At 45.3% G+C, this 27,632-nt stretch overlaps 1 protein-coding gene across 1 annotated transcript in view; it reads left to right on the top strand.

Moving 5' to 3' along the window:
- Window positions 1-27,632, top strand: part of USH1C (USH1 protein network component harmonin) — a 697,039-nt gene that overhangs the window by 385,264 nt on the left and 284,143 nt on the right. The window contains exons 10-12 of the mRNA XM_086954146.1: window positions 645-704; window positions 1,573-1,629; window positions 20,303-20,445. Coding sequence (XP_086810272.1) covers window positions 645-704; window positions 1,573-1,629; window positions 20,303-20,445 — 260 coding nt within the window. The remainder of the gene's footprint in view (window positions 1-644; window positions 705-1,572; window positions 1,630-20,302; window positions 20,446-27,632) is intronic.

The raw sequence follows: 27,632 nt of genomic DNA, 5'->3' as shown, positions 1-27,632 counted from the left end.
GGTGCAAGCTTCAGTCAATTCCCCACATGCACTGGTATCATTCAAAATGATGTCCCCTCCCTCCCTGCAGTGTAACTGACCAATTCCCTCAGTGGACGCTCAGTGAAGCCACCCAAATTACCAACAAACGTGCCACCCCTCCCCCTCCATATCTTCACCCTCCCGAATGTGAGATGCCTCCCATGGAAAGCAGGAGCTGCAACGGTCCACGGTATGTCCCTCCCCCCATGTCTAAATGTCGGTGTGCGCAGTCAGAGCGCTGCACTGAAGCCACAGAACAACACAGCCTGTATCAGCGTCTTTCTAAAGTGGGTCAGTGACAGTGTGAGGGCCTCGCGCCTGAACCTGCTGTCGTGGGGGTTATGTAGAATGAAAAGAGCCCCTCGGGGCCAGGGGAGCCATCTATAAGAGGGCGCTTTGTCCTGTCGGTAGAATGCACCGGTTGCAGCGGCCACCGACCGAAAAGTGGCCTTCCACCGAAGAAACTAAAATGTATCGTTGCTTTAAAATATCTTTTACAATTAATGTTTTATTCACAGAACTATAAAACTATTTCCTGTCTCTGAAAAGTGTATCACTGATGAAAACACAAAGGGGTGACGTGTAAGAGACACTTTATTTTGCTGTTCTTTGTTTCTTTTAAGATCGGTGATCAGATCGTCGAAGTGAACGGAGTGGATTTTTCGAATGTGGAGCATAAGGAGGTGAGTGAAGTCACTAGCGCGCGTGCACGCAGTCTGCGCGGTGCTGGTGCTTGGCTGTCAGTGTGGGTCACGTCAAGACTCCGGACTGTGCTGTGACATGAATGACATCACTCGTCTAGTTCTGCGGTTTGAAGTTGTCAGGCCTTTCAAGGAAAGAAAGTATTGGAGGGTGTTTTATTCCACTCTCTTTCACGATTAAGGCCTCTGAGCGGAGTTTGTAGAACAAGCAAATATGAGAAACAGATTAAGGGGCGTCATCATCAACAGATATGCAGAGACTCCACTGATACTGTCAATTGTGGCAATCATTATAAAATATTTCTCAATTGTGGACACTTTTCTAAATAATTATGCTCACATTACATCATGTAGTGCTATGAATTGATATTGTTATTATTACTAGTGCCAATAATAATATTATTAATAACAATAAAAGCAATATATGTGCATTATTATTTTTTATTGTATCTGCGTGCTGCCATAGTTCCATATGAACGTGGGTTTATTTTCTCTTTTGAATATCATATCACATTGTTAACATGGATTTTTGATTTTTTTCACGTTTTTTAATTTAATTTTACCGTTTTGTAGAGGTGCACAAAAATATCACAATATTGATTCCCATTTGTGAACTTGATGGATTCTCCGTTTTCGAGTGTTCGAGCAAGGAATGGTCCTTCCTCGTGGGTTCAGTTTTCCTTGTGTGTGGAGCCAATAAGTGGTGCCACAGCCGGAGAGCCAGAGATTCTCTTGCTTTATATACTCTTGTCACTGATCATAGTCCTAAAATATAACTACCTGTTGTGCTTAACAATAATAAAATAATTGCCATTACGTAAGTATTTTTTTCGCTTTTTCTGCTTTACAGGCCATCAAAGCGTTGAAAAGCAGCCGGACATTGACGCTCACGGTTGTTGCAGGGGCAGTAAGTGCTTTAAGTTTGTGTTTTGTTTTTTAAACATTGGGCGATATCCTGCCAGGGATGTGAGCTCTTATAAAGTCAACACGGAACAACTACAAGTAAAAAGGTCTCGCTGAGAAAAGTCCCATTCTAATTCACAAGAGGTGAATTGAAAAGATATGCATTAGGGACAGAAGGCAAAGGTCGAATGGCATGCAGACCTAAAGAAAAAGCACAGTAGGTGCCGTGGCATCACGCAAAATGAACCCCCTCCCCCCCCCAGCCCCCCACAGAATGCCTGAGTCTCATATATCGCACAGACATTCATCAACCTCAGGCTGAATGCCCCTCCCCCGCAGAAGATTTGTGGGCCCTCTAAAGTCTTCGCCCCCCAGCCCCTCTGTACCACAAGGGCTGCAGCTGGCTACCTTATACTCCTAAGTAGGTTACTCAGGATTACAAATATTATCTTGCTGTTGAAGAATGTTACTCAGGAGGCATCTGGATCGACCCCTCCCTATCAATTACATCACATGTCAATCACAAGGGTAAATCGGAAGAAAGTCCCTTATGTCTTCTAAAATACTCTGCAAATCAAGTACAGCAATGCAATTCTCAATGGATACTCAAACTCCTCTCTGGTCCCACTCAAAGCTGACCATTATTTAGCAGCTTCTTTGGCCTCTTGCACTTGAGAGACCGGCACTAATTCCTTATTGAGGCCAGAGTTAAGTTCAAATGAGCATGTATATTCTTTGAAGCCATCCACTCTCAGCAAAACTATCTTTAAAATGAAATTTCCAGAAGCAGAGGCATTCTAAGACGTGAGTCTCAACATGTGAAAACTCAACTAACCAAGTCATCATCTTTCTCTAGAGTAGCTCCGACCCTGTTAATCTCTCTTCCCTCTGAAATGCTCTGCCCGGATCATGGATGACATCTTCACTTTCCAAAACACACTCAAAATCCTTTGTTTTTTGGTATTTATTGTTTTTGGCATTTCAGTTTGTATTTATCCATATTTATTTTGTGCTTTTTTTTATCTGTGTTTATCCATACCTATTTAGTGTTTGCTAAAAAGAACTGGAACGAGTGTATACACGAGTGCCTGGTGGATTCTAATGTTTTTGAAGCATCTAATCTGTCAATCTAAGCTATTGGCCTTGTAGGCATAACTGACTGATTTGGGAAGAAATAAAAAAGATGCATTTTCGACTTTTAGCCATATTTAAAAATAAAAAGCAGGGAGTTGGATAGTTTTTGGACAGTATCTATCTGTAAAAAAATAAGACTTGAATACTTGGTAACTAATTCCTAAATGATCTTTAGTTCCTGATACAATCTTAACCACCTCAAATCTGGTTGTCCCTTTGTGCCTTCCACTCTTCAAGTTCTCTCGCTTCCCATCATCTTCCTCCATCCTTGTCCCCTGTGCCTTCCATCGTTCCCCTCCACATCTCCTCTCTTGCTTCCGTTGCCTATCCCCTCCTATCTACAGCTAACCTTTCTCTGCTTCCTAGTTCCCGCTTTCAGCTGCTCCTCTCTTCTGACTCCTCCCCTCCTCCTTTTCTACTTCTCCCTTTTGACCTCACTATCTTCCACCTCCCTCGCTAAACCTTTGTATACATATCGCTCCCTCCACCCAGTAGTGGCTGCTACTGGATAGGAGTGGTAGGGCAGGGAGGTGGGGGGTTGACAAAGATTTTTTTTAAAACACTTACCTGGCAATGGCCGGCCAGTCCACCTCTGCCTCTACTTTGTCCTCTTCATCTCCAGCTAGCCACTGACTTTCCTCCATCCTCTTCATCTTGATTGCGGCTGCAGGATGAACCCGAGCTTGCCGGCGCCGCACAGATTGACCTCTCAGCCTCCAATAGGCTGTTAGAAGCCTGCTCTACCTTTGGCCCCAGTCAGCTGAAGTCAGAGCCTACGCATAAGGCTGGGTATTTGCTGGACTTTTTATTTGTCTCTGGGCATTATGCTAAGAATATTGCCTATTTTCCAGTTCCCTGATTAGATCACATAATGATTATTTTTTGCATAATAAGTGTGACATTAGTTTTTATTCCCCGCCATATCCTACTACAGCAACTGCTAAAGCACAACTACTCCGGGTGCCGCTCGTAGTTGCGAGGCAGTTGGACATTGGATTGACTTGTCCCCCATTTGTGGAAGGAGGCAGCGGGGGTTGAAAGGGCGGAGATATCACCACCGGGGCAGCAGCGGGACTGCGAGTCCCAGGATTTGAAGCGGCTGCTGACACGCCGCACCTGGAAACTCTTCCCGGCTGGCCGCTCCTCCCCGCCCTGAGCGGCCAAAACCGCGACTCGCTGCCCCCACTTCGCGGGAGCCGCTTGTAGTTGCGAGACAGTTGGACATTGGATTGACTTGTCCCCCATTTGTGGAAGGAGGCAGCGGGGGTTGAAAGGGCGGAGATATCACCACCAACAGGGCTGTGAGTCCCAGGATTCGAAGCGGCTGCTGACACGCCGCACCTGGAGACTCTTCCCGGCTGGCCGCGCCTCCCCGCCCTGAGCGGCTATAAAACGACGCCCTTAGACGCGCATCGCGGGACGCACGCGGGCGGCCGCCGGGCAATGCCTGTACAAAGGGCGGGCCGTTTTAGGCCGTTAGAGGACGGTAGAGACCGGACCGGGCCACCCCTCTGACGCCTTGCCCTTTCCGTCTTCTATTACTGTTTGGTTGCTGTCCTGAAGGGGGTTGTTACATAATGGCCAGTAGAGAATCTAGAAGCAAGGCTGCTCATGTGGTTTCAGGTACTATGGACAAATTTCTCTCTAAGGCAAATTCTGTGGTCAATAAGGGTCTTAATGTACTAGAAAAACAAATTGAGGAGGGTGCAGATAACGTGTCCTTGGCTTCTCCGGGCTCATCAATTAACGCCAGCACACCTCTATTGCTTGATGCTACTCATCTGTCACTTATGGATAGCATCGACCAGACCATAGAGTCAGTCCTACAACAACTAAGGACACCATCAACTTCACACAGGGACAGAGACTCAATACGCTTGTCTGGGGATGCAGAGCTCTCCCCAAACGCTTAGTTGGTACAGTCTGAGGCCCAGGAGGAGGGTCCTGTAGTAGTAATAACAGAACATAAGAGTAGTAGAGGGGATCTTGCGTCCAAAAGGAAGAGGTCAAGGATGCCCAAAGGCGCTAAAAGGGCTAAAGTTGATCCAATAATGCCCACTCATGTAGATAATGTAGACAATGTGGGCTCTCCTGGTGTATCACCCACGAGAAATGAGATGGAAACACCTAGCACCCCATCTGCCTCCTCCTTACCTGTGCATACTGGGCCTTTTATCTTTGGCGGGGTCCCCTCTAACACCGCATAGCTCCTTATTAGCTCACTCACAGATATCTTTAAAAGTCTCTTCAATCCCCTGTCCATCAAATTGGACTCAATAAAGGCCAGATTGATAGCCATAGAAAAACTGAGTATTAATAATGGTGTTGAATCTGGGTCAGGAGTAAATTTACAAGGGCCTCATGGGTCTAGTGCTTGGATCATTCATTCATCTACTGCCATAACCACTCTGGGTCCAAATCCACCACTAGCCCAGTCAGGGGAACTTTCCAACAATAGCGCAGTACCTGTCCCCCAACCTGTACCAGTAGTATCCCAAATGATGAGGCCCCCGGTACCAGCTCCTAGGAGGTCAAAACAATCTGCTCCGCCAAATCTATCTAGTCAGGAGAGATCAACCAATGGGGCATCTAACGGTCCTAACCAGCCGATTAGCCCTAACACCAGGCGTAAGGCAGTAAATTTGCCCCCTGAGGCGGCAGCCTACACCGTGATCCTGATGGGGGTACCAGAGCTTACCGGTGGCGTAATGAAACCGCAGGATTCCTTACGTAACAAGGTAATCAGCTGGCTAAATATCCATAGGCCACTCCCACCTAACCTAAAAGGAGATGTTCTTATGGTCAGAAGAGTCCCATGGGTCGAGTTCACCTCTAAGAAATGTGTGGGGGACTGTATAATTGTTAGCTTCAAGAGCCCACAGGTTGCCCCCTACATTTGTAACTGGCTTGGCAGCTCAGGCAATACCTCTATCGAATTGGTCCCTCTCTCATACTTTTATCCAAATGCACGTAATTCAACTTTGAGGAGGGACGATGGCTGGACTAGAGTGGGCTTTGCAGTGGATGGGTCATGATACAGGCCCAAGCATAATGTTTTCCCTGCTTATGGTAACTATATGCATCCAAACAGATTTTCCTGCTCGATCATGTCGATTGACCACAAAAGGGTGCGTCCCCACAGGTAAATCAAAATATTGATAGTGAATGTGTAAGCCAGGAGACGGCGAGAGTTGTTTGTGAGATTACCACCCGAAAACAGGAACCCCCCTAAGGAGTAGTCCAATTCCTGATAGCCCCAGGGGCCAAGTAGCTACTTTACCCCAGAGTACACCGGGTACTAATTCAATATCTGTAGCCGTGTGTGCTCCGATTCCAACATTAGCTGCCCTAACTGTCCTGGAAACTGCTGATCCACCCATGGACAGTGCATCAGAAACATCTGATGGGGCAGGATTAAGGGCTCATATTCAATGTTTGAAGGTACTCTCATGGAACGTGGCGGGGATTGTAAATAATGTACATACAACTGACTGGGATCTCCTAATAGGAAGCAGTGATGTCTGTCTTTTCCAGGAGACATGGGCTAGGGAACCCCTGAGTAGAACGGGTTATGACATTTTTGAAATCCCGGCCAGGTGGAGCGGCAAGGGGAGGCCTTCGGGTGGTTTGGCGATTTGGGTAGCTAGTCACATTGGATGCTATGCGGAAAATATACCCACGTTTTTGCAGGACATCCAGTGTGTGCTGCTCAGGTGGCCTGGTCCATCAACTTTGGCAATTATTAATGTATATTCTCGCCCAGTTGGTGTGGCTATGGAATCATCCACTCTTGAAGACCTATCATCCTTTTTGGGCCAATTGTCAGGTGATTATAAGATAGTGATGGGAGGAGATTTTAACTGCCACTTCGAACCCCTAGAATGATTAAAGGAGGGCGCCCTCACTACTGAGGATGATTTTTGGGGAGTTCCACCATGTTCATCCCCCCACCCTAAATCCTGGTCCCCGCTCGCAGTGCAAATCATGTCCCTTACTTTAAATTTTGCAATAAGGGCCTGTAATGGACGCACTCCGTCCGACAGCCCCTCACTGTGTACCTTCAATAGGAAGGACCATGAGTCGAGGCTGGATTATATTTTTATAGATATTGGCCTGTGGTCCAAAGTCCAGGACTTCAGGGTGGTACCTAGAACGGATAGTGACCACAATGCGCTCCTATTGGAGATGCAACATCCCGCACCTGTCGCCGGGTCGTCAGCTTCTAATTCTAGTGATGACCCCGGGAACTTGGTTCTCCCCTCAAATAGGCGCAGAGTAAAATGGGGGAAGCTGTTAAATGCGGAAGGTAGCATAAATAAAATATATGAAATAGCACTCCCCAGGTTTAAAGAAGTGGATGAACTAATCGAACAACCTAGACCCCCAGACTATAACAAGAAATTAGCTCAAATTCATGCTGAACTAGTGGGAGGTCTTGCTGAGGTATTCTATCCAGTGGCAGCAACACGTAGAAAAAAGACTCGAACCCCATCCTGGTACAACTCCTCATGCAAGAAGATTAAGACCGAGCTAATTGCCACAATTAAAGCAGGCTCAAATAAGGTTAAGGGCGCTGGACTTAGGCGGGACTATAAGGCGGCCATGGCAACAGCAAGGTCGGAGTGGGATTGGAACCGATGGCACGACCTCTCTAATGCATTAGAAGTAAAAGACTCTAGAAAATGTTGGTCCCTGGTAAATACTGGCACAGGAGAAGCCAAAGCAGCAGTGGAGCCCAATATTGCCTCCTCTGTCTGGGAGGCCCACTTTGGCAAACTGTATCAAGATACCACCCCATTAGCTAACAATGCGGCCCTTGAGGCCTCACCGACCCCTGTAGCTGGCCTGGAATTTACCCTTGGCGAGGTGGTCAGTGCAATAGAGAGATTGGCGATGGGGAAGGCCCCGGGTCTAGATAGACTACCTGGTGATCTTTTTAGGTACCACCCCGAGATCTGGGGCCCGTACCTCCTTATTCTTTTCAATGCCATCATGGCGGAACTTGTTGACCGGGCAGAAAAGCGGCGGCCGGTCTTTCCGTCTACCGCGGTCCCCCCCGCCATAGTAACATGGCGGGGGGGAAATGGGTTGCGGGTGGGGAAGGATCTCGGGCGGATCGCCACCGCCATGCGGGCGGTGGCGATCCGCCCGATATCCTAACGGGCCCCTAAGTGTCCAAAGTATGCCCCATTTTTTTTATCTCTGAGTACCAAAGAATATCATTACTTTTCTTCCTGATCATTGGCCCTTCACGGTTATCTAGGTCAATATTGATTCTCACTTGGATTCAACTAATGTTATCTATTTAGGTCTGCCTACTATTGTGCTTCACTCACTGTAGTTGGCACAAAATGCCAAAGCTCGAATATTGCTTAAACTTCCTTGCAGAAGCCCAGTTACCTGCTGCTTGAAGAACCTCTGCTGGTTTCCACTGCACACAAGGATTATGTTATGTTATGTTATGTTATGTTATAGGGGGTGCTTCTATAGCACACAATTACTCCGAGGAGTGTCCCGGCGCTGTCGGAGCCTCACAGGTCCAGAGTGGAAAAAGGCAGGACAAAGTGGCGGGGGCGTAGCTCAACAGGGCGGTATTATTGCAGGAAAAGAAAGGTCTTCAGGTCTTTCCTGAAAGCCAAAAGATTGGGGCTGGATCTGAGAGAGAGAGGAAGATCGTTCCACAGCCGAGGGGCGAGATGTTTGAAAGAGCGCCCCCCACAGCGGGCACGACGGATCATGGGAGTGACTGCCTTGGCCTGGGTTGTAGAGCGCAAGGATCTGGATGGTGAGTAAAAACTGATCCATTTCTGAAGATAGCGGGCACCTGTGCCATGAAGAGCTTTAAACGCGATGGTCAGGGCCTTAAAAGTGATCCCCTTCTTCATGGGCAGCCAGTGAAGGGTTCTAAGAAGCTCACTGGCCCTGGCTCTCCTGGAGAGACCGAAGATGGCACGGGACGCGAGTTCTGAACCACCTGGAGACGTGATAGAAGGTAGTCTGGCAGTCCAACGCAGAGGATGTTAGAGTAGTCCAGCCTTGATCCAATCAGAGCCTGGACAGTGGTCTTTCTGTGCTCCAAGGATAGGAGCGGTAGGAACTTTTGTCAACATCTTCAGGATGGCAAAACATTTGCCGACTAGGCCCGACACCTGAGCCCTAAAGGAGAGACAGTTATCGACCTGAATACCCAGGTTTTTTGCAGCCCTGAGTCACCATGGTCAAAAGTCTGTCCATATATTTTAAAGCTGTTCATTAGAACGATCCTTATTTCATTCAACTATCCACCTGGTATATTTCCTCATGCTCTCTGCATTTAGCTCATGCCTTCTATTGAGTCTTTCCTAAATCAGGAAGCCTCTTTAAGGTGGGTGTCCTTTCTCCTTAAAGATGATTTGTCTCTTGAATTCCCTCCCCACCAATATTAGTATCATCACTAGTTACATGTGGTCAGGAAAACCTTGAAAATCAAATGTTGAATCTTATTTTTGTCTCAGACTTAACACCAGGACATCTCCAGGCTTCACCTTTCTTACCAATGTCTAAAGTAAAAGAATAATCAAATAAATGAATAAAAATAGACAGTATTCCCTCCTATTCGTATAGGCCATTTCCTGTCTTTACAGTTTTATCAGGCTGAGGTAAGGACATTCAAACTCTGCACTGCAGTGAAAGTTACTTTTCTACTTCAATTTTCCCAATCCATTTCCCGCTTCAGTCTGATTCTCTTCTTCAGTCCAGTTTTGGCCTTTTGCGTAGGGGTGGTTGATAAATTCTGCTCTTCCAGCAGAGTTCACAGCGTTTTGCCCACTCCACATTATGCTTATAACACGGAGTTCCCAGTAAATCTCCGCCAGCCGTTGCGTGGTGGAGTTTATTTTCCCGCGCCTCACCAACCTTAAATTGGTGAACCAGAATATGCGATTCCTAGCATGATTTTCACCTGGTAGAACAGCACCCGATGAGATCTTCTCAACCCCAGCTGTTACAATCATTCTCTTTGACAAACCTGCCGCTTGAGTAGAAAATCTACTCAAGCAGTATTAAAGAAGCAGCACCCTCTGGTGGGCTACATGGTACCATTCATACTGATTTTGCTGGGTGGAACAAGGTCCATACACCAATAATCAGTGCAAATAGCAAGACGTACCGATTTCCAACTGTTAATGAACTCCTAGGGATTCCATAGAGTGAAACTCCCCAAGTTCTGCCCAAGCCTACTGTTGCACTGCTCCTTCTTGTGCCAGTTTTCTTACACTTTCTTGTGGAACCTTCACTGCAGATGCCTGATCGTTCTTATGCTACATTTCATGAATGAACAAGGTGTCTATCAGACTGTATTGCCCTTCCCTCAGAACTACCAAGACCAAGATACCAGAGAAGTCTCAGCGCCCTATCCTTGGAAACCCAATAATGCTTGATGCAACCCCACTGCTGCTGAGTGTAAGAAATTGGGTTGTTGGGTGAGCAGCAACCACGATTCTTCTAGGGTGAAATCACAAGCAAACCCTAAATTAATCTGTGCTCAGCGCTCAGGTAGCTAGGCATAGAGCAGTCGGGCTTAACTCAAAGGCAATGTGTAAAGTATTTGTGCAACACTTTAAACAGTAGCACTGTGAAAACACACAACAGAAGGAAGCCTTAACATATTTAGAACAATATAGTATTTTTTAACAAATAAAACAAGACCAAAGTGACAAAACCCCAATCAGTAAAACCAGAGATATTCAATTTGAAAGGTTTTAGTAAAAGTAACACCTACTGTATACATCTTGTCATGTTGGACCGAGAAAAAGTCACAAGTTCAGGCAGACCGCAATGGAACGTGGGCTGGCTACAGAGACCCAGCTAGGCCCGCTGAACAAAGTACCTTCAAACCTGGTTTGCAGAGCGTTGCAAATTACCACGTTAATGCTGCATCACACAGCCGAAGCAATGCATCGGTTGCTAGATGCAGCGAGGCTGCAGTGCAAGTTCACTTTGCATCTTTGTCAAAGATTATGTCATTGAGGTTTGGCGATGTGAAGTCCTGAGATTTGTCACACAGGCAGGGCAATGCATCAGTTCCTGGGAGCTGCGAGGCTGTGATGTAAAAGGATGCTAGGGCCTACGTCGAGGATGTATCATTGAGCGTCGGTTCCATTGCAGCGAGGGGCCGTGATGCTCTGCGGGTCATTGCAGCGGTTCTGATTCATGCAGCAGTGAGGATACATCAGTTCTGCTCGTGGTTGCTTCACACAGCAGCGGAGATGCGTCCATTCCGCTTGGTTCACTGCGGCTCACCTTTGGCCCACTTCAAGCGTCTAGAATGGGGGTGGCACCACTTGGCTGGGTGAACTCACAGATGGCAGACTTCAGGTGCAGATGCAACGTTGTTGGAGCCCTCATTCCCTAAGGGTCATGTCAAGAGGCCAGCGAACTAACCCCTGTCTTTGTGGTCCTGTGTTCAAGATATGGAGTCCAGTGCTTCTCACCCAGGCAGGAGGGCAGTAGGCAGAAGATCAGCCCAGTTAAGCAGCAGCACAGCAAGGCAGTAGTCAAGCTCAGTGGCAGTCCTTCAGCAGAACAGCGTTCCTTCTTCCTGACAGTGTATCCACATGTCCAGATGTATACTGAATTGGTGATGTCTGCGGGCCGATATTTATACTATTGTGCTTTTTAAGCGGGGGTGAAGCTACTAGAGGTTTCCCTTCGAAGTCTTCAGGCATCCTACCTCTCCTGTCCTGGCTCCAGACTAACTACAGTGGATATGAAGTCCTTTGAGTGGAGGCAGGGCACAGCCTATTCAAGTGTGAGTGGGGCGGTGCCCAGCTCCTTCCTCCCATCCTGCCGGTGATGGCCCATCTATGCTCCCTACTGTATGTGGCTCTTTAGGAGGAATATACAAAGCTCAACTTTCAGCTACACTCAGTCGTGACCCATGCACAAACTACAGGCACCAAATGGCAAAGGCAAGAAAAGGCCTACTTTTTAAAAGTACACATACATAGAAGCACATATATATATTTTAAAAGTGCCATTTTCAAAATTGTAATTTAAGATCAGACTTTACCATCAGTTAGGATTTTAAAGTCCAATTCCAGAGACATCAAACATGATTGACACGATGATCAAACAGTTTGAAATGACACCTATAAAATGTAGTAAGGTAACCACTAGGTGGCTTTCTCAATATGAAAGGTAGCAATCTGCCATGATTGCCCACATAGAAAAATTGTGCCGGGACTCGTCCTATCACTGAATTTTTCTCGCTCGCACTCACCAACTCATGTGAGAAAAACTCCCCCATGCAGAGGTTCAAGGGGCTTTCCCGGAGCTTAGCTCTCTAGGTGGAGGGTGGAGTGGGCAAAATGCATGAACTCCACCGGCAGCGCAGAGTTTACTGGCCCACCCCTAGTCTGAACTCAGGAGTGAGTCCCAAGCAGGTATGGTCTAAGCTTCTTCAGTGCCCAGACAACAGGAAAGGCCTCCCTTTTCATTGCCCTCCACCTCTGTTCCCATGGAGGTAACCTCTTGCTAATGAAGGCTACTGGTTGGTCTAGGTCCTCCTTCTTTAATTGTGCCAAGACAGTCCTTATGCCATGCTCTGAAGCATCTGTCTACACTATGAACTCATTAGAGAAAACAGGAGCCTTGAGCATGGGGTTGTACACATGGCCTGCTCAAAGGCATTGTTGCAGTCCTCTGTCCAGATCACATATCTGGGCTACTCTTTTGAAGTACGCTTGGTCAGAGGGGCAACAATTGTCCCTTATCCCTTAAAAAACCTCTTATATTATCCTGTGATGCCCAGGAAGGCCCTCACCTCAGTCTGTGTTTGAGGGGGTTGCCACACAAAGAAAGTTTTAATTTTGGTCTGGAGAAGCTGCACCTTTCCCCTGCCCAACATGTGGCCCAGATAAACCACGGAACCTTGCCCTTTCTGGAACTCACTAGCCTTGATATTTATCCCCGCCTCCTGCAGGGTCTGAAGCACCTCCTGGAGGTGGTACAGGTGCAGCGGCTGCTACTCCACAATGGCAGAGGAGCGTTTCCCTACTGGCTCAGAGCCAGCAGCTGAAAAATAAAACAATAATGTATTATTGTTTTATTTTTCAGCTGCTGGCTGACACAGCATCAATAGGGAGGGGTGGGCCATGGGAAGGAGTAGGAATTAAGTACTATGTGCACTACTAAGTTTGCATATCTGTTTGGCCACCCATATAAGGCCGACCAAACAGACATGCACACTTAGGTTTCTCTAACCCAGGTGGATAAACGACACAGACTCCCTGTGCCTGAGCGGAACAACACACCAGCCCTCTCAGGCCAATCACGGTGCAGTTCTCATAGTATGGGAGCAGCATCTGAATTGGATGGAAACTCTGTCTCAGGTACTGCCAGGAACAGCTGGGGAACGGAGGAGCACTAGAGCACGAGACGGCTGCAGGATCAGGTACATTTTTAAAATTTCATTTTTTTAATTCAGCCCTCCTCCTCGCTGCCTCCGATGCTGCTGCCCTGCCGCCCCACCACTGCATATTGGCAGCAGCCATTGAGCTAGTCGTTCACCACCAACAGATACTCTACTACCATCCCATATACTCAACTGGGCCCATAAACTCACAATGGAGAAAAAAAAACACTGGTCATTTAAGAGAGTTTTCTGTTTAATTTTGCAAACTGTTTAGGATTAGTTTATTCAATACCTTTCATTCATCATTCAACTAATTTTTCACAGATCAACAAGTTCTTTTCTCTGGTGGATGGACCATTAGTTGAACTAGTTGATGGTGATAATTAACATAACTTTAACTTTCATTTATTTAAGTAAATACCCACAGGCACAGGAAGTTTTCAATCTTTATCTACATTTTAATGCATGTGAACAATTCAATACAGTGCAGTCACCTTCATTCATTGGAGAGAAAGTTCAATTCATAATCACCATACATATGCCTCGGACTCATGCATTATTCAATACCCAGAGAGAGGACAGAGATAAAAGAACATTCAGCTAATAACGAGCAATTATAGTTACCAAGGATGGTGTGGAAGACCAACCCCTTGGTGAAAGGGCTGGTAAGGGTCCCCTGGGATAGATCAGAAGACAAAGAATTCAGGACAGGAATCAGGACAGGATAATTGACCTCTCTAGAATACCACCGGTTGTGTCGCACCCCTCTCTGACACTCTCTTCCTCCTCGAGATTCTACCACAATCTTCTGATCTAACCTAATTAAATTAGGATATAAATTCTGCTTCAGGTTCTGCAATCAGCTCCCTGCTCCCTGCACTGCACTTCTTCAATTCTTCATCGGCAACTTCCAGCATCTCACACTCTCTTCTGGTCCAGCATTCTCAGATCTCTAACTAAAGCTATCTTACTTATATCTTTCGTTCTGAATGTTCCACCCACTAAAGTTTAATTATTGTACAAATATGGAATCTGATTGGTCAGGTAAGGGGGTTCTTCATCACACCATGCTTACATGTCATTAAAATCAGTTCAACTAGGGTTCGCAAACCCCTCCCCTTATTCTGTATTCACAAGTTTCGTTCCCATTTACTAAGACTATCAACATGGAAACAATTTAAGTTGGCTATGAATATCTCTCTTCATTGTTGAACTCTTCATCATCCTGTTGCTAGGATGTAGCTTTTGTCCTTTGGCTCCCTTTCAACTGCACAGCCATGGCCTTCATGGCTTCACTCAGTGGGCATGCGCAGACTTCACGTCACTCCATTTAATTCAGCTATGCAAGAGAGTCCCAAATACACACTAATGATAAAAGTGAAAAGACAGATGTTACTTTCTAAAATAAAGTTTTTGCACTGTGTACCACCCACCTCTACTCTATCCCAGTTTATTTATTTATATCTTTTTCTGCATTAGCATTAGAAAAACCACTCGATTTAGTTCAAATAAGGAGATGCCACACACGCGAGTCTTCAATACTCCATTTTAGTATCATTTGCTCATGCGCCAGAATTTTCCTCCAAGCATTATTTCATCATCCTACGTAGATGTAGTTGACGCATGTGCTCAACAATTTCCCAGTTTAAAGCGGTATTAGTCCTTCTTCATTGTTATCCGCTCTAGTAAAGTCATACGAAAGCTTCGCTTACCCGTGTGTTTGTGTAGTGCGTATTAGTTTCCATGAAACTTATTAATGATTTTGTTAATGAGTTATTGAGTGGATTGCTTACGAGCAAGTCTCTTTGCTATGAGTCCTTGCTCCATCACCATGACTGTACAGAAGTTCCTATCAGTTGAAGCTGTATACAGCTATGTCAACCAGGTAGGAGGCACAGAATTCCTCCTTCCCAGCTAGGAACTTGTTGACCAATTTCTGAAAGGTGGCAGGGGCATTCTTCAATCTAAAAGGCATCACTCTAAACTGGAAGTAGCCCTTTGGAGTGGAGAATTCAGACCTCTCTTTTGCCACCTCAATCAGAGCAATCTGCCAGTACCCTAATGTCAGGTCAATAGTACTGAGAAACTTGGCAGTGTCCAGCCTGTCCATGAGCTCATTAGCTCATGGGATAGGGTTTGCATCAGTCTTCATGACGTGATTGAGGCTTCCTGTAGTTCACCCAAAACTTAGCTCTAGAGCAGCATCCAGTGGGGCAGCCTTCGGTACCAGCACCATGGATCTGGAACAGGGACATTTGGAAGGCTCAATTACCCCTTGAGCCAGGCTCTTGCAGACCTCCTCCTTTATACTGGCCCTCCCCTTTCTGACAACCTGTAAGTCCTAGATTTAATGGGCAGACTGTCTCTAGTATCTATGTCATGGAAGCAGAGGTGTATGAGTACAGTGGTGAAGGGGAACAGAGAGGCAAACTGCCCCAGCAACTGGCGACAGTCACTCTGCTGCTCTGGGGTCAGGGTCAGGGCACAAGTCCTAAAAAAAGAAGTGGGGGGACTCTCCAAGGTAGGCGTGGTCACAGGAAGTGACATCACGACAGGAAGTGACATCACGACAGGAAGTGACATCACGACAGGAAGTGACATCGCATGTAAGGCAGATCTATCATTTGCATATAATGCAAGATTTAACAATTGAAGCTGCTTGGTAATTAAGCCTGTGACTTAAGGTCCCTGTATGGAGGAATTAGCAGCCCAAATGTGGATGAAGTTTGGCGTACAACTACATTAGTCAAGCCATTAAGTGCTGTAAGTTAGGCATACTAAAACATGGGACCATGAACAAAAGTAGAATTAGTGTGTTGAAAAAAGCCGAAGAAAAGCACATACTAGAAACTACAATAGTGATTATCAAAACTATAAAATTTATTACGCTACCTAGAACATGACATTTACATTTATTAACAAGTATAATACACTGTGACCATGAGAGAAAAAAAATGCAAGGTGCACACTTACAGTTAAAGCCTGATACTCTGTACATCTGTTATTTCAGACATTATGGGAGATGTTATATTGCCACAGGATGTCTGGCCATGGAAAATGTGAGACAGCTTATATCATTGTAATTCAGGACGGTGAGTGTAAAAATTCAGGACAAAGGGTCAAAATTCAGGACACAAATTCAGGACAGGAGTTCAAAATTCAGGACAAAACTTCAGGACAATAGGTACGTTTTATAGGCACATCAGAGGTCGCGCAATAGTATATAAGTAAGCCCAGCCATTTCCAAAAATATTCAACCATTTGCAAACCTATCCATCATGTATCCTTCCATCTATCATTTCACTCATCCATCCCTTCATCCATCCCCTCATCCATCTTTTCACTCATCCTCAATTATCCATCCATCCATCCAACCTTTCACCCTATCCATCTGTACACTTATCCATCCACTCTTCATCCCATCCATCCATTCACTCATCCATTCAGCCATTTACCCTTTCACCAATCCAGCCATCCTTTCACTTACTAATCCTTCCACCCATCCACTCTTTTAGTCATCCATCCATCTTCCCTTTCTCTCTCCATCGACCCTTTCACTTAGCCTTCCTTCCATCCATCCACCCACCCATCCATCCATCTACTCATCCACTCATGAATCCATCCATTGCCCCTTTCACTCATCCATCTATCATTTCACTCCTTCACACATCTATTCATCCTTTTGTCCATCTACCCTCCCTTTCACTCACTCATCCATCCTTACACCCACCCTTTCACTCATCTGCCCATTCATTCACCCTTGCACTTATCAATCCATCAATCCATCCATCATTTCACTCATCCACCTACCCCCCCATCATCCACCCACCATCCACCCACCCACTCATCCATCCTTTCACCCACCCACCATCCAATCCACTGATCCATCCTTTCACCCACCCACCATCCACCCACCCACTCATCCATCCATCCTTTCACACACCCACTCATCTTCCATCCATCCATCCTTTCACCCACCCACTCATCTTCCATCCATCCATCCTTTCACCCACCCACTTATCCATCCATCCATCCCTTCACCCACTCTCCATCCATCCATCCTTTCACCCACCCATCATCCATCCCTTCACCCACTCTCCATCCATCCTTTCACCCACCCATCATCCATTCATCCATCTGTCCTTCCCCTCATCATCCATCCATCCCCTCATCATCCAGCCATCCTTCCCCTCATCATCCGTCCATCCTTTTCCCTCATCATCCATCCTTCCTTTTCCCTAATAATCCATCCATCCTTCCCCTCATCATCCATCCATCCTTTTCCCTCATCATCCATCCATCCATCCATCCATCCTTCCCCTCATCATCCATCCATCCTTCCCCTCATCATCCATCCATCCTTTTCCCTCATCACCCATCCATCCTTTCCCCTCATCATCCATCCATCCACCCTTCCCCTCATCATCCATCCATCCTTCCCCTCATCATCCATCCATCCTTTCACCCACCCCCTCATCATCCATCCATCCTTTCACACACTCCCTCATCATCCATCCATTCCCTCATCATCCATCCATCTATCCCCTCATCATCCATCCATCCTTTCACACACTCCCTCATCATCCATCCATCTATCCCCTCATCATCCATCCATCCACCCTTCCCCTCATCATCCATCCTTTCACCCACCCCCTCATCAGCCATCCATCCTTCCCCTCATCATCCATCCATCCATCCTTCCCCTCATCATCCATCCTTTCCCATCATCCATCCATCCTTCCCCTCATCCATCCTTCCTTTCATCCATCCTTCCCCTCACCCATCCATTTATCCTGCCCTTCATCCATCCATCCTTCCCCTTACCCATCCATCCATCCCATCCATTTATCCTGCCCCTCATCCATCCTTCCCCTCCATCCATCCATCCATCCTTCTCCTCATCCATCATCCTTCCCCTCACCCATCCATCCATCCCATCTATTTATCCTGCCCCTCATCGATCCATCCTTCATCCTTCCCCTCATCCATCCTTCCTTTCATCCATCCTTCCCCTCACCCATCCATTTATCCTGCCCTTCATCCATCCATCCTTCCCCTCCATCCATCCTTCCCCTCATCCATTTATCCTTCCCCTCATCCATCCATCCTTCCCCTCCATCCCTCATCCTTCCCCTCATCCATCTTTCCCCTCTTCAATCATCCAGCTACCCTTCCACCCATACATCCAGCTATTTACATTTTCTCACCATCCTTCCCCTCACTCATCAATCCATCTATCCTCTCTCATTATCCATTTATTCAATCTTTCATTCATCCATTCACCCTTTCACTAATTCATCCAGCCATTCACACATCCCTTCACGTACTTACACGCCCACCTTTCCATATTAATTTTGAGCTGAGCCCTTTTGATAAGAGGCCCATCAAGAACTTCACCCTCACTGCAGGGGCCGTTCCAGGACTGGGACAGAAGCCACCCAGGGCGGAGACAGGATCCACCACAGGGGGGAAAAGAGCCATCACAGGCGGGGGTGGACTGGAGCCACAACATGGGGGGACAGGAGCAGGAGTCATCACAGGAGAGGGAACGTGATCCACCAGGGTGGGCACAGGGGTGGGCATGCAGTATTCTAGTATCATCTTGGGCTTCTCGCCCCCTCCTGCACAAGACAACGAGAAGACAGGCTCTCTGTCCAAAATGCCATCCCCCACTGTGATATACAGTACTTACAGAAGATACTCTGAGAGAACTGATTGAACTGATTGAACTGATTGTCCTCCATACTTTGTTAATCAGTGTGGGTGCGAGTGTGCCATTTCTTTATTGTATTACATTATGCATGTTTGAAGAAACGAGGTTTGCTTACAAATTAGTGACAGTAATTAAGCTCGGTGAAGAGCAGCAGGTGCTGCCTCGGTGTAATCAGGGGTGTAATCTGGCCGAATCTAGGATGTTTGGGGCCCTGGGTAGAAATGGAATGTGTGAGCCCCCCTCTAAATAGCAGATACAAGACGCATTCAGGGCTGTTTGCGTGTGAATGGATGCCTCCTGCTCCTGAACATGCAGCCCCTCCCTCTCATTCACCTTCAAGCACCTCTTAACAGCTCATCAAGGGCTGGAGGTGTGAGGGTTGCCATCCCGCTGTGCCTCTACAGTGCTGCTGGGGGTGCTTGGTAACGTCCGGATTCAGCCAGCCACTCGCCCTCCCGGAAATGCTTTATTTATTTTGTGCGCGCCGCGCTCCCGTTTTTTTATGGTGGACGCGGTTTTGATTTAGCAGGGTGGACGGCATCCACCCTGAAAAATCCTCGGAAATAAGTGGGGGGATGCCGTCCACCCGCGTGGTACCCCGACTCGTGCCCTGGTCAGGGTAGAGGAGAGGTTGAAACACACCACTGACCCATCATGCTCTTGGGCATACAGGAGGTCAGGGAGAGGCTAGCTCTCCTCTTTCACTCCCTCATCTGTCATCAGGAGCATGCTCACTTCAGACCATTGAAAGTGTGGTTTTAGGCTGTTCATGTGGAGCACCCTTAAGGGGTTTCTATTGGTCTTGAGATCCTTCACCTCATATGGTCCTGTCCAACGATCTTGGAGAGTTCCGAGTTTCTCAGGCTCCGTAACCCACACCTTCTGTGCGGGTTGAAACTCTAACAGGATATCCTTCTGGGAAGAAAATGGAAAGGGTACCTTTTATTTAATAAACACAATATTTATAGCTTTCTAATAGACCAATAATCCACCTTGTCTGCCATATTTACATTTCCGAGCTAAAGCATAGAAGTTTAAACTCAGACAAGCAAACCGCCAACAGATTTAGAAGCATGTGTGAAGTACACAGGTTTTTGCTTGACATTGAAAATATATTGCATGCATACAGGTATTTACATTAAAAAACACATTGAATGAATATGATATTTTATCTGATATAGTTGAATAATAGTTATGTATCCTATTTTGTGCTTATCGGTTGGGTTAGACAAGAAGATGAATTGATGAGAATATAAATACACTTTAGTCACTGAAAACAGTGAAGAGATATACTAGATGATGGTTTTTTGTGGTTTACTCGTGTGAATTTTCCTCAAATATACTTTTATCACTGATGACAATTGAGAAGTAAAGTAGATTATTGTTGTGTTCTGTTTTCATGTACTTCTTACTCAAAGTGCTCATTTCTGATGCTAGGGAAGAGAGTTGTTCATGACAGACAATGAAATACTGACTGAGAGACGCAAGCATGAACTAGAACGTCAAGAATTAATGCATCAAAAGAGGGTTGCACTGGAAACAAATAAGATCCTTAAGGAGCAACAGGAGAAAGAAAGGCTGTAAGTCATGAAAAATTCTTACTTGTAAAACAAGATTACATTTCATAGACGTAGCTAAAATATTACATATTTTGGCATTTCAAATTAAATTTTCTTTGTTAGTGTAACATATTTTGTCAAAATGTTTGCCTTTATGTTTGATGATACTTTTTAAACATATGAATTGTTTTGGTGAAAAGAAAGGTACTTGTTCCTTTTGTCACTCTACTGCATCATTCAAATTCTCTGACTATTTAAAATATAGTCACACTTTGGATTGCTAATGTTCATGTGGTGGTACAGTAAATCAGCTGGGATAGTGGTTTTGGGGGATAATTGATAAGAGGGGAGCTTTATAATACCAGTCAAGACACCTTATAAGTTGAATTAAAGGTCATCCTTATTTTAAACACAATGTAATATAATTGAATTGCTCTCAGTGGAACTTCTGCTTTTTCTAGAGTGCATGTTAGCAAGAGGTTAATTAATCCTGCCAAGAAAGAAACGCATGTCAATTGTTTCTCAAGCGTCTTTGTTGATGAGCTATAAACATTGCATTATTTCTTAGAAATTGGCAGTCAATCTCATGAATATCTTTTTGATTAACAATTCGTAACTTTGACAGTAGACTACCACCTGTCTTTTTTTTACACCCCCATCTGTGAAACACCTCCTTTCACCCCACTATCTTGCTTAATGTTTTGCCATCCCTGTGCTATTGTTCTGCAAGCCCATGAATTTCTCCTTTCTGGCATTTGTTTGTTTCTTTGTTTGGTAGAATACAGTAAATAATGCTATTTGAGAGAGAGAGAGATTTTACAACCAAGTGCTGCTCTTCCATTTTGTAACGTAGTATGCTTCACATTTTCCTATATATTATGTATTTCTTTAAAAAAAATATTTCATTATAATGTATTTTGCCTTTGACTCAAAGCCGCAGATTGACTACCCTGACAGTTAACCATTTGATTTCTTCTCAGTAAACCTAATGTCACACAAATCTATTCATGCAAACTCTCAACCACCTAAAAAAAGGAACTTTAAACTTTATAGAGTTGATTTTTTCAGGTGGTTGAGAGTTTGCATTAATAGATGCTTGTGACATTAGGTGTACTGAAAAGAAATTGACTTATACCCGACAGGAGCATTTTTTGTTTACCTATTTATACCCAGGTTCTGAGGGACACAGGGTCACCCAATTTTTGTTGAACAGTTACCCATTTTAGGCACTTCTTCAGTGTTTTCAACTGTGAATTTTACATTCAAGTCTCTTTTATTGAAAATTCAAACAAAAAACAATATAACAATCAGCATCCATAAAGAAAGAGAGAGTAAGAAAACTAGAAAGGAAAGAAGGAGACGGAGGAGGGTTGTGAAAGGCGAGCCAGGGAAAAATTAAATAACCATATTAAGAACTATAATAATGAGAGCCTAAGAATATCCACTTGTTATAGCAAAAGCATACAAGAAATCGCATATCACATTACTTCAAATGATGGGAACATGCACACAAATCAAGTGCGTCAAACATGCAAAAAAAAGGGTTAAATGCAACAAGGAAAATAGAGCAAAAATATCGACATAGGCGAAGAACACAAAAGGGCTAAAGGTCCACTAGTAAAAAGGTAAGCCCTTATAGCTAAGGGAACCACAGAATGAAGAGGTGCCTATGGGAAATCCAGGACCCCAAAGTCATATGTTGAGTGTTTTAAGGGCTATCACCATTCGGCCCCCAAAGTCCGTCCGTACAAGCAGGGAGTATGGCATCCTCAAAGAGAAGCAGGGCTCGGAGTTTCAGAGACTGAAGTGGGGCGTGTTCAATCAAGTAAAAGTAATCTATCAATGGTCGCCAGGTGTTGGTAAATTTAGTCTGACCTGACTGAAGCCGTTCTGTAAGAAGTTCCATCGCCGTAACATGCCACAAGCGAGTGAACCACACATTCACCGGGGGTGTGTCAGCCTTTATCCAATACACCACCATCATCTGTTTAGCTGCACCAAGCATGTGTGAGATTAAGCAACAATCTGTGTGTGTCATGGCCAGAAAATGTAAAGGCCGGAACCCCAAAACAAATACAGTCGGAGTTTCAGGTATAGGGTAGCCAATCACCCATTTAATGTGACTAAGGATCTCCTTCCAGTAGGTAGCCTGTAGCGGGCAGTGCCACCAAATGTGAAGAAAATCACCTATAGCACTCGTACAGCGCCAACAAACTGGAGAAGAGTTAGGGAACATCTTCTGTAACCTGTGGGGAGTGTAATGCCATTGTGTCATAACCTTGTAGGCTGTTTCTCTCTGGGGCATGCTGCGGTAAACCCTTGGTATGTCATGCACAACTGTTCCCATTGCTTGGGCGAAAGTTCATCATGACTACTGGATTGCCACTGCGATTGATAAGAGTGTGGGGTGATGCGGGGGCATGTTGAAGCACCTGGTACGTTTGGGATACCAGGCCCCTGGACCCGTCATAAGAGCGAACCAGTTGTTCAAAAGGAGTGAAAGGACAAGTGGCACCATGGGGCGCAGACGACGATGGCACCCAGTATAGAAGCTGGAGATACTCTATTTGCATGACTTCAGAGAGAAGGAAATCCCATTTGCATTGATCGAAGGATTTAAAGGTGTCCCATTGGAAGAGATCTCGAAGTGTGCGACATTCCCTTTCAGACCAAGCCTGGAAGTAGTGTGGTTGTAGGGCAGGTGGAAGTTGCGAGTTGCGAGCAATGGGTGTATTAGGGGACAGAAAGGAAGTAAGGCCCCTAGATAGTGCAAGTTTGTCCCATATGTCCAATACAGTTTTTGTGGGTATAGCCATATAAGAGCTACGCAGTGGGAGCAAGGCAAGATCCCAACGAGGACGACATGTCACCCCTTTATCCATGTGAAACCAGACTTTCTCGCTCTATCGTACAACCCATTCAGAAACATTATGCAAAAGCGAGGCCCAGTAGTATTCCAGCAGTAGACTAGGACACACAACCCCCCCAACCCGAGGCAGAATGAGTACACTGTTGGAAAAACGCGGCCTCTTCCCTCCCCAGATATAGGTAGTAAGCTCGCGTTGAAGGTGCTGGATGTGACGGTGTGGTATAGGGCTGGGTAATGCTTGAAATATATATAATATTATAATATTTTGGGTAACACTGACATTTTAACTGCATTTAAACAATCCAACCACGAGATAGGGAGAGATTTCCACAATCGTAGGTCATCCATGACTACTGTTTTACACTCCTGCCAGATGAGAGTCCCATTGGTATGGAACAAGAGACTGGAGCAAAGGAATGTCCACGGCGGGAATCTTGAGATTTAAGGCCCAAGATTTCGCATGATTGATTTTCAGGCCAGAAAGCTCCCTCAAAAGATTGCAAGAGAGTATGAAGGGCTGGTAGAGATTGATGCAGATTCGATAGCCTGAGAAGGAGATCATCTGTGAAAAGGACTGTCTTTTGATCCACCCCTCCATGAGTGATGCTCTAATAGTAAGAGCCTGGTGAATCAATATGGCCAAGGGTTCGATAACAAGCGCAAAAAGTAAGGGAGATAATGGACATCCCTGCCTAATGCTCCTGTGTACATGTATAGGATCCGTGAGTTGACTGTTAACCCGAACCTGTGCTTGAGGAGAGGTATAAAGAGCCATAATCCTAGAGACCATCAGAGGCCCAAACCCTATTTTTTGCAGAACTGCTCACAAGAAGGCCCACCCCACTGGGTTGAATGCTTTTTCGCATTGAGAGACAGCAAGCATGCAGGTATATTCCAATGATGAGCCTTCCCCACCAAGTGGGCTATTCTCCCTGCGTTGTCCGCTCCCTGCCTGTGCCGAATGAAGCCAACCTGATGAGGTTCGATAAGCCCCGACAAATGAGGGCCCAACTGCTTGGCAAGAATTTTCATATACAGTTTCAAGTCTGTGTTCAGAAGAGTAATGGGGCGAAATGAGGAACATAGTGTTTGATCATTACCCGGTTTAAGGAGCAATGCAAATTCGGCAAGAGCCATAGAGGTGGAAAGGCCTCCATTCTCCGAAAAAGAGTTAAAAAGGCGCAACAAGTGATCTCAAATCTGCGGAAGAAAGATGCGATAGAAAGAGAACTGAAGACCGTTGTGGCCTGGGGATTTGCATAAAGGTAAATATTTCAATGCACCAGCAAGCTCTTCTGATGTGAGCGGGTCTTCAAAAAGCTGTGCATGCTGTCTATCTATCGGAGTCCACCTGCACTCATCTAAGACCGCTTGGATCTGAGTCGGATTGGAGGCTTCCTGCGTGTAAAGGGAAGTGTAGTAGTCGTGAAAGGCTTTAAGCTTTGCACTTTTGGAGGTGGCCGACGTACCATCATCAAGCCAAATATTTGCAATATGAGCCTTCGCTGCCGTCGAGACGACGCGCCGATACGGTTCCCACCTTGTCCCCTCCCTTGTAGTATCTTTACTTCAGTGCCAACAGAGCTTGTTCAGCCCTGTTGGTCCTATGAAGCTGTAACTGACCGCGGAAGCATGGCCAACCGCAGCTTGTGTATGGTTAAGGGAGAGTACTGGTCTAATTTTTCTAGTGCTTTAATATCAGTGGTCAGCTTGTACTCAAACAAGCGAGCTTCCCGGGCCCGGGCAATCGCTGTAGAGGTTATGTGACCCCAGATGGTATCCTTGAATGAGTCCCAGACCACAGGAAATGGTCTCTCTGGTAGGTCATTAGTCAGAAAATAGGATGTAATAGCCTCACAAAGTTCAGCTACATCAACAGGGTCACGGAGAACTTGAGGGAGAAATCGCCCAGCGAGTTCTACGTGTGCATGGTCAGAGATGGAGATGCCAGACATAGAGGCAGAAAGAACATCATGTACCAGGGAGTGTGACACAAATAGGAAATCTATGCATGAGTAGGAGCGGTACACGTGAGAGTAGTAGGAGTAATCACGCGCAACTGGGGAGTGATAGCACCAGACAGCTAGCAGACCCAAATCAGTAAAGAAAAAATTCAAAATAGCAGACATAGCCCAAATCCCATGGAATGTGCTAGTACTTCAGTCCAATGTAACATCCCACACCAGATTTAAGTCGCCCCATAGGATTAGGTAAGGTTCATCCCCCATCAACTGTTTGCGTAGGAGTTCCCTAACAAAAAGATCCTGACCTTGGTTGGGGGCATAAATATTACAAAGAGTAAACATCTGTGTTCCGATCTTAATTTGAAATTTAAGAAATCGACCCTCCTTGCCTCAAACCACTCAAGTGTTTCCTTGTTGTATGCCTGCCATGCAAAAGATAGCCACCCCGCTGTTTCTGTAGGAGTAGATGCCCAAAATTGAAGGGGCTACTTAGGATGGGCCATGCGGTGTGTATCCTTCTGCAGGAGATGAGTCTCCTGTTGTAGTGTAGTTCCTATATTCCCAATAGGCTCTGCGCATTGGAATAATATATCCTATAGAATTGACGTAGGACTTATGTCGACTAGGTCTCTATCGAATATATTAAACTTAATTGTGAGTGCCAGCTAGCTCAGAGGTCACTAGAAACTTTCTTGAATTCACAAGAAAGGATTAGTTTCTGACAACCGCATAAACATGACAACTTTGTTTCCCCATGAAAGAACTTATCTTCAGAGTCATGGAAACAATAGATAGATATTTTACTCAGTCAATCGTGCATGCTTCGTTTCATCAGAGGAGCAGAGAAAATAGAGAGACGGGCGTTTTCAATAAAAGGGATTTATTGAACAGTCTTCTTTCTCATGCAAGTAAAGTGAACTGCTACAATCGTAATACAGGCTGCAAAGTATAATGCGTACAGAGTAAAGAGTATTATAAAATAATACTGTAAAAGCATTGTATGGTTTCTAAACCATAGATAAATACATACATAAATAACAAAGGCTAAAAGTACTCAACTGGTGCTTCTAAAATACGCCTACCCCTATGTAGCTAACCTAAGTCTAGTACGAGGGAAGAAGTAAGTGTGGTGTAGCATAGGTTTAGTTTCTTTTGCCAAGAATCTATCCAAGATTTCTCTTAGGGTCTAATCAGCTCCATACCTTAGTTTAGAATGAAGGAGGTCTGGTATCTCTTGTCTCGGGACTCGATTTCCCAACACCCCGCAGCCTCTCTCCTTAAGGGAAAACGGGATGCATTTAAAAAAGAAAAATGAAACGTTACTGTTTTATTTTTTAAGAGTACGCAGTGGTCCATGGGACCACCACCTGCTCCTAAAAAATATTTTCGATTCCAGTCACAAAGGGGAAGGGGTTCCCAGGGGAGCCTGTCCTGTTTTTGCGAGTGAGTTACCACCCATTTGAAATGGGTGGTAAACTGCGAGTTTTTTGCGGTTGCAGTTGCAGCCGCAAAACAATCTTACATTGAAGTACGAGTCGCTATTAGGGAGTGACGCCTTTGGCACCCCCCTTCCTAATAGCAAGTAGCAGACACTAATTTGTGAGTCAGTAATAGGTTACAGACTCTCAAAATAGGGTTTGTAAATAGGGCAGACCTATTATGCGGTCGCAAACAGGCCGATTTCCCGTTTGCCACCGCAAAAAATGGCTCTACATCTGGCCCACAGTCTTTTCACCGCATTAGCTAACATAGATTTACCTATGTAATAAGACTCATTGTGTAAAAATAATTTGTTTTGCCACAAGTTAGGCTAGGTAAATGCTAGATAGATCATGTGTCTACGTTGGGATATCAACTTCACTGCTAAACAATGTTTTTTGCCAGATATACTACAAATGTGATTTGATAACAACTTCGTTGTAGCTTTTTGAGAGCCTAAACCAGAATGAATTCACTTCTACTATGCTATCTTTGCTGCACTATATGTAATTAACCCTTTTGCAAGGAGTGAAAAGCCCATCCTTGGAGAAGACAGTAGGTCTGGGCCTGCGGGCAAGAAGGGGTGGGAGTAGTATTCACTGGCTACTTAACTTTAATTAATTAGAAGGAAGTGGAAAAAAGCAGTAGCTTGCCTGGATGAAGATGCAAAGCTCTGCACACTGACTATGAAATCCATTTTGAAAGACCCTCAAGCAAAGTTTCTTGGTAGTATTTCCCAGAAAGCAACTACAAGTATTGAAAAATTGGGCTGGTTTGAGCATTGAATATTTTTTTAAGGATTGGACTAAAGGTTGTCAGCAATAACTATCTAGGAGCCCTGATAAGGATGTCTTCCCACCACCAGCATCTCAGAATACAATTGAACTTGGTAGAGA

Source organism: Lissotriton vulgaris, chromosome 2_1 (genome assembly GCF_964263255.1).
Source record: "Lissotriton vulgaris chromosome 2_1, aLisVul1.2, whole genome shotgun sequence".
Lineage (NCBI taxonomy): Eukaryota > Metazoa > Chordata > Amphibia > Caudata > Salamandridae > Lissotriton > Lissotriton vulgaris.
The sequence above is the reverse complement of the archived record's forward strand: the minus strand, read 5'-3'. Positions and strand labels throughout refer to the sequence as shown.